Below are 20,614 nucleotides of genomic sequence, written 5' to 3'. Positions count from 1 at the left end.
TAAGGTAACGAAGGACCCTTTCTCGTGCAATCGGGGTGTATGCACCGAGGTGGTGGTTTGGCCACCTCCTTTGGTTAACAGAGGTAGATTCCTAGAGGCCGTGGGCATTCGGTTTGAGCCCGTGGGTGGTCTCCTAACTGACCTATGGTGTGAGGGAGGGGGTGCTAACTTGTGATTGATGTTTATGCCAAAATGGAGGCCTCGCAAGCTACGCTCCTTGTCGTGTTATAATGGCCTGCTATTCTTGTTCCATAATTTTGTTGCATTCCTTTCCCCCACTACCTACAAAACAACCACCCCAAAAATACCTCAAAACCTCAGCCTCCCTCTTCTCTGTCTCTCACTCTCACACACACACACACACATACACACACAGCGCTAGCTAGCTAGCTTAGCGATGGCAGCTCTCCTCACTTTCTCCTGCTCCCTTGTATCATCATCATCTTCTTCTTCATCGCTCCTCCTCCGCCATGCCCCTTCCTCCTCTTTCTCCTTCGCTCTCTCCCCCCCCCTTGGTACCTCCTTCCTCGCATTGCTTTCTTCCTCCCTTTTTCGCCCTCTTTACTATTGCTCTCCACCTCATTCTGACCTCTCTTTTGTTGATTCCTGCATTAGGATCCTCTCTCAGAAGCTCCGGAGGCGATCGAGAGATCTCGTTGCCGTCGATGGCAAGTTCTCCAAGGATGCGTCTCTCCCCCCTTTTACCGTTCTCCTCGAGGCAAGTTTTTCTACCTTATTGTCCCAAACAGGGGCTGCTTACTAGAATCTGTGCAAGGAATTGTCGGCTTGCATCATGTCAATCAAGATAGGAGATACGTTGACATGAACGCTGACTCTGTAATCGCTCACTATTATTCTGAACTGCAGAAGCCGTCAATTTGCATGCAAAGCAGAAGCTAATGCGATGGGGGACTCAGGTGGAGGTTCCAGTGAAGCTGCGTCTAGTGTCAGTCAGTTTGAGAGAGTGGTGGAAGTGCTGACGACAATGTTTCCTGTCTGGGTACTATTTCGTAACACGTCACATCTCTCCTAGGAATCATGCAAACAGAACAACCTTTATTTGTCAGCTGGCGGCCTACGCTCCTAACCTCGTGATCTTCATCGCAGTATCTTATCTAACAACTGCTACTCATTTTCCAGGTGATTCTGGGTACGATAATCGGCATTTACAAACCATCTGCAGTAAGAATCAGTACACGTCATCTTTGCACACGCAAATTCTCGCATTTTCACCTTTCTTGAACGCAGATACGGGCAAGGAGAGAATTCTCTCAATGCATAGCGGCTGCCCCACCAAAGTTCGATATGTAATTTGTAGTGGCATCGGCTAAAATATTGTCTAGCGTGTGACCTTGATTATATTGGGAACCAATGGAGGTTGTTTTTTCCCCCAGGTAACTTGGTTACAGACAGATCTGTTTACCTTATGTTTAGGCTTTTTGATGCTCTCCATGGGTCTGACCCTTACCTTTGAAGACTTCAGGAGATGCCTACGAAATCCATGGACGGTGAGAGTCAGACTCAGTACATGCTATCTTACTCGTGTGTTTTTTTCCTTTCATGTGTAACGATTACCTACTGTTATGTATGAAGGAAGTGTTTCCATTTTCAATTTATCAACGATAACACAATATCACTTAGTGTGATAACCGAATTTGCAGGTGGGGGTGGGTTTTGTGGCACAATATTTTGTTAAGCCGGTACTTGGGTTTCTTATATCCTTGGTATGGAAGACATTTTTCATTCTCGTTTGTTAGATATTTTCCTGTTGCTTGTACGGATTTTGCACTTCTCTTTGGTTGAGAATATACTGATGTCCCGATTTTTGATTTGCCACACTAGTCCCTGAAACTGCCGGCTCCTCTTGCAACCGGTCTCATTCTTGTATCATGCTGTCCTGGAGGTCAGGCATCCAACGTCGCAACATACATATCCAAAGGCAATGTGGCATTGTCTGTTCTCATGACAACGTAAGCCATTTCCGTGTCCAAACATGTATGCTTAGTTAGGAAACGATGCTTTTTCAGTATGATGGGGTATCTCTTAATGCTGTTATTGGTTGAGGTACTGCTAAGCGTTGATCTTAAGAACGGCATGACAACTATTGGATTATATGCAAAGGATCCAAGCCTGCAAGCATGGCAGCACGTGTTTATGTTAAGAGGCAGTTCCAGGGCAATGGGCGGTTCCAATTTTTGCTTCTGTAGAGTGTAGGAGCTTGGATATGAATGGCATTGGCTGGCAACTGCCATCCTAAGAGCGTTGAGCCATGTGATGTTGAAGGCATATTTTGGATGCTGTTGCTGTCATGAAGGCATTGGGTGCTGCCTGGGCCATTAGATGCTGGCTAGGCATCAGTAAGAGGCTATTGGAAGGGGATGTTTTCATGCTATTGGCACGATTTGTTCCTTGAGTAGGTGAAAAGGCTTAACCTTAGGGAGTAATTTCAAGAATGAATCCTTCTAGGTTTGTTATGGTGGAATTTAATTTAATTTAATTCTCTCTCTCTCTCTCCGCATTTTTTATTCTTATTTTCTTCTTGTTTCTTCCTTTTTCCTATGAAAGTTTTTGTTGTTTGGTTGGGATTTGAAAGCTTATTAAGTACTGGTTTACCCAAGAGTTTCTGAATCTTTTGAAACCCAGATGGCAGCTTGTGCTTGGGTACTGTTGAGAACATAACATAGCTTTCCTTACTAAAAATTATTTTTTATTTCTCATTTACTATTAATTTGTATAAAGTCGATTGCATTGTCATTTACTATTAATTTGTCTAAAGTCATTTATTATTAATTTTGTTTAAGTTGTAAGATTGGATGTATTCTAGTCTTATGACGGTACTTATATACATTCTCAAGGCCCCTTAATCCTTTTATAAATGGAGGACTCTCTCTTTCTGTTCACGATCGTTCTCTGTGCTTGCTGTTGTGTTTGCCTTATTTTGTTGCTGGGCCTGTCTGCCTCATGGTGTTACCTCCTGCACACTCTGTGTAGATGGCCTTTGCCTACAGTCTTTGAAGGCAGTATATACCCTATTAACCCCTCCGTCCCTTTTCCCCCCCATTACATCTTGTACTGAAGTTTGTGCTGCTGTATTTTTCGCAGTTTCACATGTGCCAGTAGGGTACTCTCTCTCTCTCTCTTAAGCATGCTCTATCCTTTTTCGTGTGATACCTATTCCTTTGGCTGCACTCACGGTGGAACTTGGGTGCTGCAAGGTTCATCCTCGACTATGGGTCTGATGTCAGGACCTTGGTTTTAAATAAGGCAAACTATTCAATACCATAGAGTCTGCAGCTACTGCTGAAGGCTTAGTGTTGTCTGTACTTGTGACTGCGTAAAATCATGTCATGTCAAATCTGCTTAGTGTACAGTCTAAGCAGGGTCGGAGATGAAGGGTGGCTTTGCTTCACCCCAATGAGCCAGGCCAGCCTGATGGAGTTGAACCCCTACAGTCACCCATAAAGAGCTGTGACATCAAATTTCCCTCCGCGGGATCCCATATTTGTGGAATGTCGACAAATCAAAGCCTTCTTATGATTCATGCAGCTGTAAACTTTCTGTACTTGTCTTCCTCAATAATAGGTTTGCTGTCTGAAAGGTGGAGAAGTGGTGTCTCATGTAGTTGGAGGAGTCCATGGGGTCTTGTGCCTTTTGGAAAGTATAAATACATTCATAGACTGAAAGGAGTAGAATCTCCTCTTACTGCAGAGAGAGAGAGAGAGAGAGAGAGAGAGAGAGAGTTTATTAAAGTCTTTGAAAGACAGATGGGGAGAGAGAGAGAGAGAGAGAGAGAGAGAGAGAGAGAGAGAGAGAGAGAAGTTTATTAAAGTCTTTGAAAGACAGATGGGTCTATGAGACTGAGAGAAACCTGATACAATAAGCTGAAAGGGTGGAGCTACTAAATGAGCATCATCACCCATGCTAAGTGCTAAGTACTACTTAGTCATAGCTTCATCATCAACATCATATCAAATGTAATATCAAGTAGTCAAATACATCAGCTACGTGAGTGGGGGTCCCAAAAAGGTGTGGGATATCATGGTGGGTCATGATGTATGGGGGCTGTATTGGCATGAAGCCAAAGATAGAGCAATGGCGGCTATTTGTAGATGTTGTCTGTTGTGGCCTCTCGGCAATGGCTTTGCGTTTAACAAGGACCACAATAACCCTTGTCGGACGTGCCTTGGTCTTGAACATGGATGGGATGTCACCAAGCATGATCTTTGCGTCTGTCCTATGTCGAGTGTGTTGTGATGTTGGCTTTGGATCTCTCCCTCATTGACTACCCGTGGCGTGGTTGGTCTGCCTTGCCCGTGTCTCTTCAATCTGTGTAGATGCTTTCTATGCCTAATTGCCTCATGGATGAAGGTGGCGAGGCATCCCTGATTTGGGTAGGAGAGGAATCTGGAGAGGGGCCTGAAACCATCCTTAAAGAGCAGTGGTAGTGGTCTCAGATCTCATAGTATACAGGGCACCTAAGTGCTTCTTTGATTTGACCTTGTGTGGATCACACAAGGTACAGATGCGACTCTCCCTGGGTCTGCCCGCTCGTCCACTCTCAATGCGGAGTCGGTGTGATGAAAGATGGAACTGCTTGATAGAGATCCTCAGTGAATGTGGGGGGTGATTTGGGTATACCTTGGTGGATCAATGAAGGCCTCCTTAGAGATGCACGAGCAGTGATCTCTGTAGAGGAGCTCACTCTATGCCAACTAGGTTTTGAATGTCTGTAGCTGTAGAAGGTCCTCTCAGATTACCTGACCTTGTGATATCTGAGTGGGATAGATGGAGCGTCGATGCTGTACTGAAAGGGAGGTAACCTGTCCATGTGGGGCTCTAATCTCTTAACCACATGCATGCGTGCACATACTAGCATCTCTGATCACCCTTAGCTGCTAGGGCCATGGAGAAGGATAGTGCTAGCCATGGTAGTCTATGTCGTCCTGAGATATAGGAGTTGTACTCCTTGATGTGGTATAAATACGTGATGACCTGAAATGCCGCATCAAGTGGCAACGGAGGTGACCCAAACTCAGCCTCTCTATGACACTCTTGAGTGTGAGTCTATGATCCATGGTCTCGTGATCGCGTTGGAATCTGGTCTTTGCCTTTGCGTTGAGTCCTTGCATCTTTGCGAATCAGCTTACCTTTGTGTCAAGTATTGATGCATATATCTTAGACATGACATGTTTGATCATGATGATCTAGTAGTTTTTCGGGCTCATGGGGTTTCTTGCCTTATGAATGGGTGTGATGGTGTTGAGTGTCTAGGTGTGTGAAAAGCCAAGACAGACCGCATCATTGAAGAGCTTTGCTAAAAGCGGAGCTAGAGTGTCTATCCCATATGCAATAAACTCAGTGCATAGTCCCTCATGATCTTTTGTTTGGCCATTGTGGAGCTTTAATATTGTGTCCTTGACACCGCCCCTTTGCAAGAGGTAGGGCGAGGTGAGTGCCAGAGGTTAGGGGTGGGCTGGTAGGGATGTCATACAGTGTGCTTGCATAATGCCAGATTTGGGTGTCTGTGAGGGGTGACAAGAATCGCCGCTCAAGGAACTTCTACTAACAATCCTTGGAGTCGGTGGTAAACAAGATGTTTATTAATTTCTCCTCGCTTTGACAAAAGTCTGCTTTTAGCCTCTTCTATTGTACTAGTCGACGGTACTCTCTGGCTCGCTCAGAAGGCTATGCTTGGTCTTGAATCTGAGTAGGCAGCGAAGAGACTTGTACCCACCATCATATATGCTATTGTAGGGCATAGAACCAAGGAGCGGAGGGCAAGTGGAGCGGGTGGTGTCAGAGAAGGTGCGGAGGGCAGTCTCGTGAAGTGAATGAGTGATTAGAGCGGCAATGTCCTCTAGTAGTGTTGTGTGATCGATGTATGTGAGCAGCCTTATAGTCCCTCCGAATATTTGGGCGAGAGATTATGGTCAAAGTTTATATCATGGTAAGTGGTGCGAGTGATAGGTGGTGTGGGTAGTGTCGTGAGATGAGGGGTGGAGATGCTGAAGAAGAGGTAGATGTGGTCTGCTCCTGGAGGGGGTGATGAAACAGAGAAGCCCGTGATATGTGATGTGAGGTAGGGGATTCCATGATGTAGTCAACTACGTTGAAGCCTCTCCCATGTGGGAAACCAGCTGAAGAGGGCCTTTGGTTGAGACCATTGTAAATGATAAGATCGTGCATCCTACCCATATTCAAAAGTGCATGTCCATGTGATGTGACTAGGGCCCATATGTGAGTGGAGACTTGTGTCATACTTGCTTTGTCAAGATCAACCTCTAGTAGCAAGACAGCATCGTCTCAGAAGTCCAGAATCGATACGTGATGTGCGCTTGTCCTTTCGTTGAAGTCCCCAACGAGGACTCCTCTATAGCTCAAGAAGTCCATAATGTCGGGATGGAGGGCTGCGTATAGTGACATCCCGGCCTGCTCGCGTTTATCTTTGGTAAAATGGGAGATCTCAAGTGGAAAGTAGCATACTGCGGTGAAAAGTTCTCGACTAGCTACGCGTCGGGTTCGAATCTAGAGGAATCTTGAGTGCGTGTCCCTCCTTTGTATTGAGATTGCCTTGGTGAGGGATACTTTGTAAAGTATTGCCCTCCCTTACCCTCGTACTTCGAATGCATCCCTTGTCTCGTATCTGTATGTTATCTCCCATGTGTATGTGCTAACCACCTAGAGTAGTTTCTTTGGTATGTTGTCTCCCATGAGTATGTGATAACCACCGGTAGTAGGCGCTCTGGACTCTGATATGTATCTGTGTAGAAGACTATGGCTCGTCCTGTGTAAGACTCCGAGAAGTTCCACATCTTTGACCATAAGGTACTATTGCAGTTCGAGATGGTACAGGACAGAGTCTTAGTATGTCGAGTCTCATAGACCGCACCCCCCCTATGTAGGAGAGTGAGCAAGTGCCCGACGGGAGCTGGTGAGGGGTCGTCCACGTCGTACTACCGCCCACTTTCCCTCCTTGCAGGCCATGTCCAGCTGCTGTTCAGAATGCGTCTCTCCTCAATGTATAGGGGTGCCAGGTCCTCATCCATGGATATTGAGGGATGGTCTCATAGGACCGATCAACGCCGTGCTGCTAGTCGGGCATGAGTGTCGCGGAATCGTAAGAGGACGTGCTGCTCTCGGTTGGGGTCTCTCCCCATGCGGTAGGCTCCCTCGATTGCATGCTGTGAGACCCCTAGGGTGGTAGCCATGAAGGTGCTCGCATCGCCCATCTGAATGGCAATAGTATGAGGAATCCCACGAACTCTGATATTGAGTGCCTTATTGGCCCTCTGTTGTTGCTCCAGGAGAGTGGCCGAAACGGATGCCTTTGCAGGTTCCCTTTTGACAAGTTCACCCATGTGGATGTCTCCGCGATAACCAACTGCATGGTGGCTATCTGTGTTAGAAATCAACCAACAGAGGGTATGCACAGTGGAAGACTGATAGAATTGCTCAAGAGCTCACACAGTGTGGTGTGGGGTGTGGAATCACAAATTTGTGCGTAGCATAGGTGTGCAGACTCATCAATAGACAATGAAGCAGCCAGAGCTATGGACACAATACAAAAGAGATAGATCCAGAGTCCCACCAAGGTGTGGTCCTCTGATCTTACCACAATCCTCCTATCTGCTGGCTATCTCTAGACTGGAGCCCGCGTGCTCCACCTCGAGCATATGTAGACTTTCCGTCTAAATCTCAGCTTCTTGCTGCTCTAGAAGACAGCCAAAATCCCCAGCCCTCTGTGAGCTCAGTCTGCAGCTCTTCTTGTTCTCCTCTATCTCCTGAATGTAGGCCTGAGGGAGTGTATGCTGCTGCTCCTGCTGCTCTCAAGTGTGCTGGCTGCTGGATGATGAAATGAGGCCTGGGGCCTCTCCTTTTATAGCCTCCAAGGGCTGCTGACTAGAACCGACCAGTCTGGCCGACCAGACTGGTCTGTAAAAGCCGACTAGGTTGGCTGGTCCAACCAGCCCTATAAAAGGGCTTTTGCCAGGCCCTTTTTGGGCTGTTGCTTCTGCCATGTAGGAGCTGCCCAATGCCCCTGCCTTTTGCAGCCCTCTGCAGGCTCTCTTTGGCCCGCCATGCTGCGCCATGTCCAGGGCCTGCTGCAGGTCGATTTCCTATCCACGAACTCTGCCACCTGGCTTGCCACACAGGTGCCTATTTTCTGGGAATACCCTGCCATCTGGTGCTGCTCCAAATATGCATCTGCCAGGCCAGATCCAAGCTGAGCAACCGTAGCCAGCTTTCTGTCCATGAGCTCCATTTGTTGCAGCCACCATGGCTCCTCCAGGTACCTCACTTTTCTTCATTCTTTGATTCCTGCCCACATGGCAGACATAACCCTGCCCATGTTTCAGTCTCTCAAGACCTAGGTCCCCCCCCCCCCGCCCAGCAATACTCTGCTCATATGGGGGCTTACAGATGGGGAGGTGACCTTTCTAACAATCTGGGCCTCTACTGCTGGTGTACCACCTGAAGCCGGTCACCTCCTTCCGAAGCTGTAAGATGTCTTGTGTAAGCCCCTGTATGAGGCTAGCCTTCTCCTGTATGATAGGGGCTTTTTCGTGGATGAAGCAGGCCTGCTCTTGTGCAAAATAGGTCAGCCCCACCTCCCATGCACATATGTTGTGTACATCAATCAAGGGTCCTGGGTCACAGCTCGGAGGAAGTCGGGTCCTCATAATCTGGAACTGAAATGGAGCTGGTATGAAGGTGGAGGAGTGGGATTGGATGGTGGGGGGTGGCTGTGAGCTGGGGGGGAATGTCTGGAGTAACGGTGAGTTAATTCCAGCTATGGGCTGAAATGGTGGCTGACTCGGGGGGAGGTGAGAGGAGGGATGAAGTATATTGTTGGCCTGTATAGGTCAGGGATGACAGTGGTGTTCTCTGTGCTGATCCTGGTGCCAAGTCTGCAGTAGCGGGAGAGATGAGGTCACTGATGCTGTCATCCCCAAAGGTGGTGTGCTGTCGCCTACAAGGTCGGTGTAGAAGCTGCCAGTGATGATGGGGGTGGTGATGATAATGATGTCGGCGTTGATGTCTAGGCTGGAACCGCATTGGTTGCTTTCTGTGTGGCAGTACTATTTACCTGCAGGCCACTGCGGTTGCTGTGTCTGTTAATGTCATCAAGCTTGGACTCTTTCAGTTGCTTCTCAACCTTCTTGGAGTTTTCTTTCTCCTTCTCAGCTTTTTCTCCTTTCGCCATTTTCTTTCCTGAGTTCTCTCACTCTCTTTTGTTCTTGCCTTTGCAGAAAATTCTAAGAGGGAGGGAAGGGTACACAGCCCTTCACTTGTGATAGATTAGGGGACTGGAGGAGGCTCCCATCCGTCATCAAACCCTTACATGGCGAGGCAGCCCTGTTTGGTTGGGGCAGTACTGTTTGGTTGGGGCAGTAGCGTGTGCGGAGCAGACTGGAGGTCATGTATGGGGCTGGGGCCTCATGCAGCAACTCACATGGCGAGGCAGCCCTGTTTGGTTGGAGCAGTAGCGTGTGCGGAGCAGACTGGAGGTCATGTATGGGGCTGGGGCCTCATGCAGAAACTCAAGAGGTCCGGGTCTACGAGTTGATTTGTTCTTGGAGCGTGGCAGTCTAAGAGCCTTGGTGCTTGTTCCCAGCTCTCTCCAAGTGATGCATCAGAGTCCAGCACCATCTGAAGCAATATAGGACTGGCAAATAGCTTGGAGATCCCTGCAGCCTCCTGTGGGGTCCTGGAGCTGTATGTACGACCTGTTCTCCACCCTTGGCGGCCCTTTGGCAAGACTCGCAGCAGCTGGTACTATCCTGGGTGGGCCTGGAGAGCTGGAGATGTGGTGGAGCAGGCCCGCAACCTGAAGGCTGAGTCATGATTCACTAGAGAGCTCCTGTAAGTGCTTTCTTGATGTTCTTGACTGTCTTCTTGCTGTTTTGCAGGTGCAGGGTCAGCAGGGACCAACTGTGGGCTGGAGCAGAACTCGGTGTAGGCGGAGGGCTGGGAGCAGCCCAGCGATGGCAGGTGGGCTGGAATGACCCTGCAGTGAGAGGCGGGGGCTGGAAACAGCCCTGCGCTGCAATGGAGGTGAGAGAGGGCTGGGAAACAGCCCCTCAACTGGATGCAGAGGCTATGGAGGCGGATGCAGAGAAAACCCCTGTGATGCAGGGGGCCTGAGGCGGGGGGTCGCGACAGGATGGGGGAGGCTGGGAGGGAGGGGGCACTTTGTACATAAGGACTTTTAAAGACATTTGAAGGTAGAAAGACAATAGGATTGGTACATAGACGCTTGCACTCTACTACCCTTTAAAAAAATATGGGAAACCTGTCTACCTTCTACAATCAAGATACTGGTGGTGTTTCATACGAGATGACCCACTTGACGAATTTCCATGCTAATGTCCAAGCAATTATTTGAGCAAAGCTATTTTGCAAGAGAATACCAGCGTAGAGAGAGAGAGAGAGAGAGAGAGAGAGAGAGAGAGAGAGAGAGAGAGAGAAAAGAGAAAGTTTATTAAAGTCTTTGGGAGACCGTGAAGGTCTATGAGACTAAAGATAACTGATACAATGAGCATAACGGTGGCGGTCTCAAAACGGGCCAGCCAACCGTTTCTACAAAAAAGAGGTTATGAAGGACGGTGTGTCTAGTCCTGATACAAAAAATATGTGTCTACCTCTAGATGATACAAAAAAGAAGGGGGGGGGCACCAAAAATGGGGCAGAGGGGGGAGATACAGTATACATGTGCAGGTGATGATCGTCAGAGACCAATCATAGAGGGGCCGTCAAATGGGAGGTCGGAAAAAACCCTGCGATAGATGATTGGCCTCTGACGTCATGCGGCCTAGTCGAGCTCGGTCGTCGGGTGGCCCTGTGGATGAGGGCAACGGTAACCCCGGTGGGGCGGGCAAAGAGCAGAGACGAGATGTCATGGAACCGGATGGGTGAGTCTGTCCGTTGGCGCAGCTGTCGTGGCTCTGGCTCTCGTTCACGTCCGCGTCGTCGGCTAGACTGAGGAGAGGTATCCTGTGATTGGAAGAAATCAGTGATAGGCCGCTGGGTGTCCTCACGTTGTGTGTGCTGCTCGTGTCGCCGTGCTCGGAGAGAGGTATCTCGGTGGCGAGTCATCTCATGTAAGAAAGCGGCTAGGCATCGCTGATCCGGGAACTGTAGCATGTGTGGGAGGGAGCCGAATCCGTCGCGGAAGAGGCAGTGGTACCGGCCTCAAATGGCATAATAGATGGGACATCTGAAAGCAAAGTGCTCCTCCGACTCGATCTCCTGTAAGTCGCAAAGTGGGCAAAGGCAGTCCTCTCGTGGGATACCCTCTGCGTGTCCGCTCTCGATCCGTAATCGGTGTGACGAGACCCTAAACTGAGCGAGGGAGATCCGGAGCGCATGTGGTAGATGAAGTTGTGTGTAACCCGGAGGTGTGAAGAAGCGCTCCTGTGAGATCTGGAGGCAGTGTCGGCGGTAGAAGTCGAGCTTCACAGGAAGCTCGGAGTGAAGAAACCATGTCCTCGAGCCCACTCTGTGTTTGAAAGGTCGACTCTCCACTAAGGGCTACCGTACATGCCTGCTGGGCGGACCAAAGAATCAAAAAGGAGAGACTTGGTCCGCGGTTCCTGGAAGTGGGAGTGGTAGCACTGTCGCTCCAGCCTGGCAAGAGCGGCGTATCCTCGACTGATCCTGGCCTGCATGGCCGGGCGCATCGTGAAGATCGGGCCTGAGAAGACAACGCCCAAGTATGTGTAAGAGTCAACTATCTCAACAGAGTCGCCGGCGAAGAGGAACTGATACACACGATTCTGTACTAATATAGGAAAGTGATATATAACCGTACTGCAGCAATAAATAGCGGGTCTGGAAGTGTTGAAGATCATCACCTTGGTTTTCCCAAGGTTGATCTTCAAGTCATGTGTATCACAGAAGACTTAAAGTCCATCTTGGTGTCGCTGAAGATCAGTAGCAGAAGAGGATAGTAGTACTACATCGTCTGCGTATAGGAGAATCTGGATGACAGCCTTCACAAGAGAGCAGCCTGCACCTCTGTGTGTCCTGATGGTGGTCTCGAGCTCGTCGATGTAGAGGCCAAATAGAGTCGGTGACAAGGAACATCCTTGTTTGACTCCGATAGTGCTCGTGATCTCTGGGGTCCAGTTGGTGCCAATCCTGACGTGCCCCGTCACCCGCTCATAGAGAGCTACTACTGCCCAGATAATCACCGAGTCGTATCCTAACTCCTGTAGGCGTCTGATGAGTCGGGCGCGGGGAACGGTGTCGAATGCCTTGCGGAAATCCACAAAGCAACAATATACTCTGTCTCCTGTGTCTGGCCTCCTCAATGATCCCTCTAAGTGTAAAAATGTGATCGTAAGTCGAGTGATCCGTCCTGAAGCCGGCCTGTCCGGATGCCCTGAGCCCCTGTACCTCTGCGCGAGCACTGACCTCCAATGGCCTTGGCAAGTACTTATCTTTTATATTTCATGGATTGAGTGAACTGCACTGGTTGCTGATACCTGCACGCTGATTCATCATTCAATGTAGCTTAGGGAGTAAGCTAGGAACGGTGAAGCAGGCTGCAAGGTAGCTAGGTATTCCCTATTACTATCAGCTTCTCACAGACAGCTGATTTACCTTGTTTAAATAATATATTAGACGGTATGTTTTTTGGATACAAAGAGAAGTAATAGACCATCGGATCCAAAGGCACATAAACTCAGGTGGGATGTGATGATGATAATTGACTGTTGTTGTTTGTGTTTTCTATGGATTTAAGTATCTTAAGTGTATTGGCAATTTAAGTATCTTGATTTGTGTTGACAAAAACATCGTAACTATTAACAGAAATATATAAGTGGGACTGAAAAAAGCTGTGGTAGGTGTTTCACTTTGAATGTAGTTGATGTGTGGAAATTGATTGAAGTGTTGAAATTGTGGCATGTCACTGCAGCTGCTCTACGATTGGTGCAATATTAATGACTCCACTCCTCACCAAAGTTTTGGCTGGCCAATTAGTGCCGGTTGATGCAGCCGTAAGCTTGATTCCATTCCAAAATCTTCTTCACTTGGTTGATTGTCTGTACAGTGTGTGCATTGATTAAGTTGTTAATTTTGCAAAGACTCTTAGAATCATCATCCCTTTCTTTTGGGGAAGGGGGGGGGGGAGGGGTTATTGCATTCTGTGTCTATAGCTCCTTCTTTGGAAGAGTTTTGTATCCATGCACATTGAATCATGTATTTTCCCATGCTAAAAGGAATCACTTTGTGATGCAGGGATTGGCTTTAAGTACATTCCAGGTGGTTCTCGTGCCCACGATTATTGGAGGTAAGTTCTCATGTTGATACGTTAATGCAATCTGATCTAGACATTAGATGTGCATGCTTTGCAGTCTAGACTATAGATACTTGCATCTTGTTTATTGCCCAATGCTGTAAGATGAGTAGGTTGTGCAAAAATTAGGTCCTACTCCTTTGAATGTTCAGATCACGCACATCAAGTAGGGATGAAACAGATTCAATGGAGCTGACTTTGCATATGGGAAACATGCACTGTCTGCAGTCCTGTCCCATGAGTACTTTCCAAAGTTCACCGAAAAATTAACAACATTTACACCATTGGTTGGAGTTATTTTGACAACTTTGCTGTGTGCAAGTCCGGTGAGTCTTTGCCGTGGTTGTTTGGCATAGATTATTTTATATTTTTTAAAGGTCTCACCACTCTGAGCTCGGCAGTCTAAGTGAAATTTCGGGATTGTAACTCTTCTAAGACGTTATACAAGAATTGGTTCTGATAAGATCTGGTGGATTTTCATGTGCGGAAGATAGGACAAGTCTCGGAAGTGCTTCAAGCACAAGGTGGACAATTAATATTACCAGTGGCAATCCTACATGCAGCAGCATTTCTCCTGGGCTATTGGCTTTCAAAATTCTGTAGCTTTGGGGAATCCACATCTCGCACTATATCAATTGAGTGTGGCATGCAGGTGAGTTTCAAAAGATGCATCTGTTTCTTGATGCTGGACTTTGTGTGTTACTCTTGTTGTAATAGTATTTACTATGGCTGCTTGTTGCTGTTGGGTTGTCTAGGATGGAAGATGAGGCTCTTTTTGCTTTTAGTGTCCCTTCCTTTGTGTGTTTTGCCTTCTTTCGCTCCTCTGGCTGCTCTCTTTTCTGTGATTACTCTCATGTGTCTCTTCCCTTTGCGTCTATGCCAGTTGCAGTTTGCTCTTTCACCTACTTGCTTGTTTTGCCTGCAATGTAGTTGTTGTGTGTGTCTAGGAATATCAATAGGTCAAGGGATTTGTGGAGGATTTCGAGGACGAGGTAATCAAGGGAAATGACATAGAGATAGGGTACTCCTCTAACTCACCTTTGTGGAGACTACTAAGTTCTTACTCGAGCATAGTCGTTTGTACCTTGGTTGTCACCTTGTATTTAGACTACGGTTGCACAATCAAGGTACAAAGTAGTGGCTCGAAGCTTATATACATACTGTGTTTGAACCACTGGTTGTATAGCCCGCCACTTTGGTTGTTAGCCCCTGCTCCAAAGATACCCTAGGCTGTATGCTGGGTTCTTAGGAAACAGGTTGGCCCTTTTCTGGCGACAACTAGGTCTCTTTTTTTGGTTGCTGACTTGTATGGTGTTTTCTGTCAAGCATAAAAAGAGCTCCTTTTCTCTGGGAAAAAAGATGAGCTATCGTGACAAACAGTTCGGGCAGCGGGCAGTGGGCAGACAAGGAGAACACCGAACGATTGACTGGCATCCGCTAGAGAATAAGCTTGCCAAGGCCAAACCACATGTAGGGGCAGGTTAAAGAAAGGAGATAGAAGAGTGGAAGGGAGAGAATGGGGGTGAGAAGGAAGGAGAAGGGGGTGGGAAGGAGAGAGAGAGAGAGAGAGAGAGAGAGAGAGGGAGAGAGTAGGCTGTAAGTAGGAGGAGGGAGGGAGAGTGGATAGAATTAGATGTCACATCAAAAGTATGAAATGACGGTTGGATGGATACTTATATAGTCCCTCCCCAATTCCACCTAAAGGACCACTAACATAGCCCTTCCTCCCCCTTCATCAGCCATCCCTTTATTTTCTCTTATATATATATATATATATATATCCCTTCCCATATAATTTTGCCCTCAAAATTACATTTACTAGCTCCTATGCAAGGGTGCTGGGACATCCAAGTGATGCTGATCAGCCTGGTAAAAGATAGGGGTACTCTTGGACAATACTTTTTGGCTCCCATGACTGTTCATCCTCTGGAAGCCCTTTCTATCTTATGAGGTACTCAACATATACTTAGATGCGGAGTACGTGATCTCTGAAACCCACAATGCGCTTGGAAACGTAGAGGATATGACCATCCTCATCCATAGGTGGCAACTGAGGTAGGACATGCACATGCTATCCCACATGTGGTTTCAGCAAGGAGACATGGAAAACATCATGGATCTTGAAGGTACTGGGTAGCTCGAATTGATAAGTCTCCTCTCCAACCGTGCGGATGGTTTTGTAAGGACCGTAATACCTATGAGCAAGCTTTGTATTGGTATTTCTTTTTAGCGAGGCATAATGATTCTTATGGAGATGCAAGTGCACGCAAGTCCCCTCCTTTGAAAGACAGATATCTCCTATGTTCACCCGCATACTTATTCGCTTTGCTTGGGCATCCTGCATATTCCTTTTAGCCAACTGTAGAAGGGCATCCATCCTTTCCAAATCCTTCCGTGCTTGCTGATTTTTCACAGCCATGTTTGCAAGCAAAGAGGGCATTCTAACCTTGCATCCGTACATTGCCTCAAACGGGCTCATGCCAATAGAAAGATGCTTGGTACTGTTGTAGCAAAATTCAGCAAGTGCCAACCATCTATCCCAAGACTTCTGAGTATCATGACAATAGTGCTTGAAGTATTTCTCCACCTGCTTAGTCTCAGGATGGTATGTAGTACTGCTGTAAATAACTCCTGCCAAAAATGACCCATAAACTTTACATGTCTGTCAATGACTATGATTTTACAGGAGATATTTTTGCACTAGACATGGGTCCGATTGATGTTGTGATGGGCTGCGAATGGATGAAATCTCTAAGAGAATTCAGCATGGATTTGAATCCTAAACACTCCACTTTGCACACATGGGTGAGCAAGTGGTATTACAGGGCATGACAGCCCCATCAGCGAGACAGTTGGTTAGAGAGCTCAAGAATGAGAATGCCATCCATATCGTGAACACCTCTATAGCTTAGAAGGGAAGCACTCCCCATGTGGATGACTTGGATATACAGAAATTGCTCTTTGAATTTACTGATGCCCAATTGCCTCCCAAGAGGGATGTGGATCATGCCATTGTTGGAGCCTAGCTACTAGTAAGCCCATCAACCAAGCCCCATATCGTCTTTGTAAAGTTGAGCGGGAGGAAGTGGCAGTACAGATACGGGAATTGCTTGAGAAGAACGTCATCTCTCATAGCACTTCTCCTTTTGCCTCCCCAGTGCTCTTGGTGAAGAAGAAAGATGGCTTTATTCGCAAATTTGCCAAGAGGGCAGCTCCTCTTACTGACCTCTTGAAGAAGGATGCTTTTAGGTGGTCAAAGGAAGCACAACACAATTTTGAAGATCTGAAATTTGCTCTCACTCGTGCACCTGTCTTGGTGTGCCTTGATTTTTCACGTCCTTTCATTGTGAAGGCAGATACTAGTGGCAAAGGATTGGGGTTGTTCTGAGGTAGGAACATGGGGTAATAGCCTTTGCCACTATCTGTACCCGACCAACATTAAGGTGAAAACAGATCATAGGGCACTCGGATTCTTCCTCACTCAGCCAAATTCGTCATATAAGCAAAAGAGGTGGTTGGCTGCAGTTTAATTCCTATGATTTTGACATTGAGTACAGAAAAGGGGAAGGACAATGTGCTTACAGATGCCTTATCTAGAATGTCGGCTTGCAATTTGTATGCTATCTCTACCACATATCAGAAGTGAATTCATGGCATTCAGGGAGAGTATATGCAGAATTCTAAGGCAGCTCCCATATTTTCAAATTTGCAGAAGCCTTGTAGCCAAGGTCACTTGGAATTCAAATTCCATAATGGGCTGTTGTGGTGCAAGGACAGGATTTATTTAGTGCCAGACTCACAATATATCAGCTGGTTTTTCAAGGAATGCCCATGGCTGGACATGCAGGTGTCACTAAGACATATGAGAGAATCAAACAGAGCTTCATCTGGGAGCGGGATGTGGTTAAGTACGTGGATGAATGCTTGCCTTGCCAACAGAATAAAGTGGACAGCAAATTACTTCCAGAGGGCAAATGGACGGACATAGCAATGGATTTCATCACAGGATTGCCTTCTACTCAGAGGGGATGATATATGCAGTTGCCATTGCCTGAATCTCCTCTCTCTCTCTCTCTCTCTCTTTGATATGCTTTTGCATGTGCAGAACTTTGATGCATCAATGACCAGCTTAGATTTCAGAGACATCTCCTACCTTTCTTGATGTATACCATATGAATTGGAAGGTGCCTACAGCTTGCTTCTTCTGTATGGAGGCTCACTCGGGAGAGGCAGTGGATAAACAGGGGGTCCCCTGTCGCTTCCTGTCTACCTTTGGGACCCACCTATGGTCTAGCCACACACCAAGGTCCATGGAGGTTACCCATGGACTATAGGTCCATGGTTGCATCAGATGAGGGGCATGATGGCTTGGCTCTCAGAGGTGGAGCAGGTCTTCCAGTCCGAGGCCGAGATTGAATCACCGGAGGGAGGGGTTCCAAATTTTACCCACATATTTCTACCTTTTAGATAAAAAGCCTTACCTCCACTGGATGATGATGTGTGGGAGATTATACCTAGTATCATAGCTTTGCACAGTTGGGTTGTGGCTGCAGGGTGGAGAGCAGATTTGGACAGAAACCTACCCTGTGGGCATCTGACTTGACATTGTGTACACCTTTGCTCTATGTGGGAGCAAGAACAGGAAGGATCTTGCAGGACACCTGAGTGTCGGGAATTTGTTTTGTAAAACCTGACATATCTACGGATGGAGGCATTAGGCGGTTGTATAGCACCCCCAGCTGCCTCCTTATGGCTGTTCATAGGGGGCCATCTTGGAACCCCAGGAAACAACCTGCATGGGGGCTTGCCCAAACGATGGCCCTACACCAATCTCCTTTCCCCCAAAAAGAGAGCAAAATGAAAAGAAGAGAGTGCTGGTCTTGTATGTGGCTGAAACATTTACTGCTCTCTCTCTCTCTCTCTCTCTCTCTCCCCCCCCCCCCCCCCCCCCCCCGCCCCCCGGCCCCCCCCCTCTCTCCTCCCCTCTCCTTTTGGCTTCTCTCATGACCCTGTTGGTACTTTCTCATTGTGTGATGTGCAGTTTTTTTTTGTGTGTTTTCGCTTCTTGTTGGGTTGGCCTTGGTCATTTGAAGAAGGCTTTCGATCCTCTTCCATATTGTCCATTTCTTTGGCTGTAGTTTGTTGGCTTGCCACTTTTCCTTTCTGTTTATGAAGCGAGTATGGGCTCTATCATGTCCTTCTTTGCTCACCTCTCATTGGGGATGAGATATACACTTAGTTTTGCAACACTAAAAAGTATATAATCATGGCTTGATGGAGTCTGCCCTCTATTTTTGGAGTCCTAGTGGAGACTCTGTACAAGGGCCCTTGTATAAAAGTATTCCCATGTGTTTGTGGTAGATTTTCTCACTTGTGATCAGTTCGAAGATGATATTTTAATTGGTATTTTGAGAATCTTTTGTGTCAATGCACTTGTCTAATTCATATCTTACTGTTAGTCTAATTCATACGTAACGGCTTTGTCGATTACGAGAGATTGTTGCATTAATTTCTGGTGCCCTCCACAAAAGTATTGCAAGTTCGATATTCTTAACTGTGTCAAAGGAGGGTCTGATAGTGTACATATTGCCTGCAGAGCTCTGCTTTAGGTTTCCTCTTGGCACAAAAGCATTTCAGCAATCCTTTGGTTGCTGTTCCTTCTGCTGTCAGTGTTGTCTTCATGGCGGTAGGTTTACATGTGTTTCTTCGCAGATGAGCAAAAATCACGACCGCTTCCTTCTTAAGTTCTCAATATCTCTTTGGTATCTCTGCAGCTTGGAGGAAGTGCTTTGGCAGTATTTTGGAGGAACAGGCCCATTCCTCTCAGTGACAAAGATGATTTCAAAGAGTGACAGCTTACCTATTTCTCCTGCTGATGGCAGTATTGTTTACTTCACAATGGTTTATGCTTGCTTCAAACTGCTCTGTTGAGATTTGCAGAAAAGCCTTACTAGGATGCACACAGTGAAGGCAGTTATTTAACCTTACAAATGAGCAGTTTGGATTATGTTCAGATGAACAGAGCAGTTACATGACAAATAAGCAGGATGCATAGGGTATCATGGTATCATGTATCATGAATAAAAGGTTTCTGAATTTTGTAGCCATGACATCAGAAATCATTATTTTATATATAAATTAGATTTTTTTCATTCTTTTGTCTAGTGGCCTATAAAGTTGAGAGATTTTTGGAAGTGTAATGAAATAAGGGATTGCAACTCTTAATTAGGTTAAGGAGGCAGAGAGAGGGAAGGTAACATAGAGAGAGATGAAGTTATGATTGACTACAAAGGCTAAAGCAAAAAAGCTATTTTTCCAGTTTTGCTGAAGATTTCATGAGCATAGTGAAAGGGATATAAATTTTTGAATTATCAGGTGCCTCCACGTCATCCTGCAACCCAAAGATGTGTACTCCCCCCCGTGTGCAAAAGATAAGCCAATCAAACAAGGTACCTTGCTGTTTTGAGGGCTCAGAAAAGATCTGGGTCAAAAACTGATGGAAATCCACAGTTTTTGTGGAGATCTGTTGCGTTTTGAGCGATCTTCTACCATTGAGGTACATTGTGGGTATGTTTTAGGTAGGCTACTTTTTGCCGTGCCTCATTGTGGGTAGCCCTCCGATGATGTTGTAGGTAGCCTACGCAAAAAACTCTTTCCCGTGCCTCAGTCTACCCCTTCTTGATCTCAGATTTCTGTCAGTGGCTTTCAAATTGGCTGGGACGACGGGTGTATTGTGGAGCAGAGTTTTAGTAGTTGTGCAAATGTGTAGCTCTGGGTTGACTACGTCTTCACAGTGGATCGACTTCGGATTGTGTATGAAGATGTTTGGTAAGTGTTAAAATGGTACACATTATATTATCATGTACATATATTTTGATTACATGTTGGCAGTGCCACATGGGAGAAGCAATTCTCCATGGCGATAGTATGTGAACATACTGTGCTAGCTCAAAAATGGACAAACTCTGATACCGTTGTTCGTTAATCATCCATCAGTGTGCATAATTGGGTATGGCTCCAAAGATGGCATTGCCAGCTTCTTGACCAGGTAGAAAGCGATGTTGGGGGAGTGGACACTTGTGGACATGCAGCTCCTGGTGTGTGGTGTGGTACAAGATGTGGTCTTCACCATCTGGGTGCCTCTCAACTCGGCACATATGTCAAAACCACTCCTCCCTTGCTGTATTACTTGATTGCCAGATTTATTTTCCCTGTTCACCTGAGCAAATATTAGGGAATGCATTAGTAGGTGCATAGAATGAGAAACAAATCATGAAGTACCATTGAAGCATGATAAACAAGTGTGCATTT

The 20,614-nt window shown here is 46.7% G+C and overlaps 1 protein-coding gene across 1 annotated transcript; it reads left to right on the top strand.

Moving 5' to 3' along the window:
* The first annotated feature begins 255 nt into the window (after positions 1–255).
* On the top strand, positions 256–19,457 carry LOC147906338 (sodium/pyruvate cotransporter BASS2, chloroplastic-like). The gene is made up of 13 exons (XM_087378155.1): positions 256–515; positions 616–718; positions 868–1,000; positions 1,141–1,182; positions 1,395–1,508; positions 1,662–1,724; positions 1,843–1,970; positions 12,923–13,004; positions 13,246–13,297; positions 13,532–13,629; positions 13,794–13,955; positions 18,900–18,989; positions 19,078–19,457. The coding sequence occupies exons 1-13, from the start codon at positions 398–400 to the stop codon at positions 19,153–19,155; spliced, it is 1,263 nt and encodes a 420-aa protein (XP_087234281.1). The 5' UTR covers positions 256–397; the 3' UTR covers positions 19,156–19,457.
* Positions 19,458–20,614: the final 1,157 nt, after the last annotated feature.

Source organism: Dipteris shenzhenensis, chromosome 1, assembly GCF_047967505.1.
Source record: "Dipteris shenzhenensis isolate YYH24624 ecotype China chromosome 1, Dip_SZ_1.0, whole genome shotgun sequence".
Classification (NCBI taxonomy): Eukaryota; Viridiplantae; Streptophyta; class Polypodiopsida; order Gleicheniales; family Dipteridaceae; genus Dipteris; species Dipteris shenzhenensis.
This window is presented reverse-complemented; position numbering and strand designations above follow the sequence as displayed.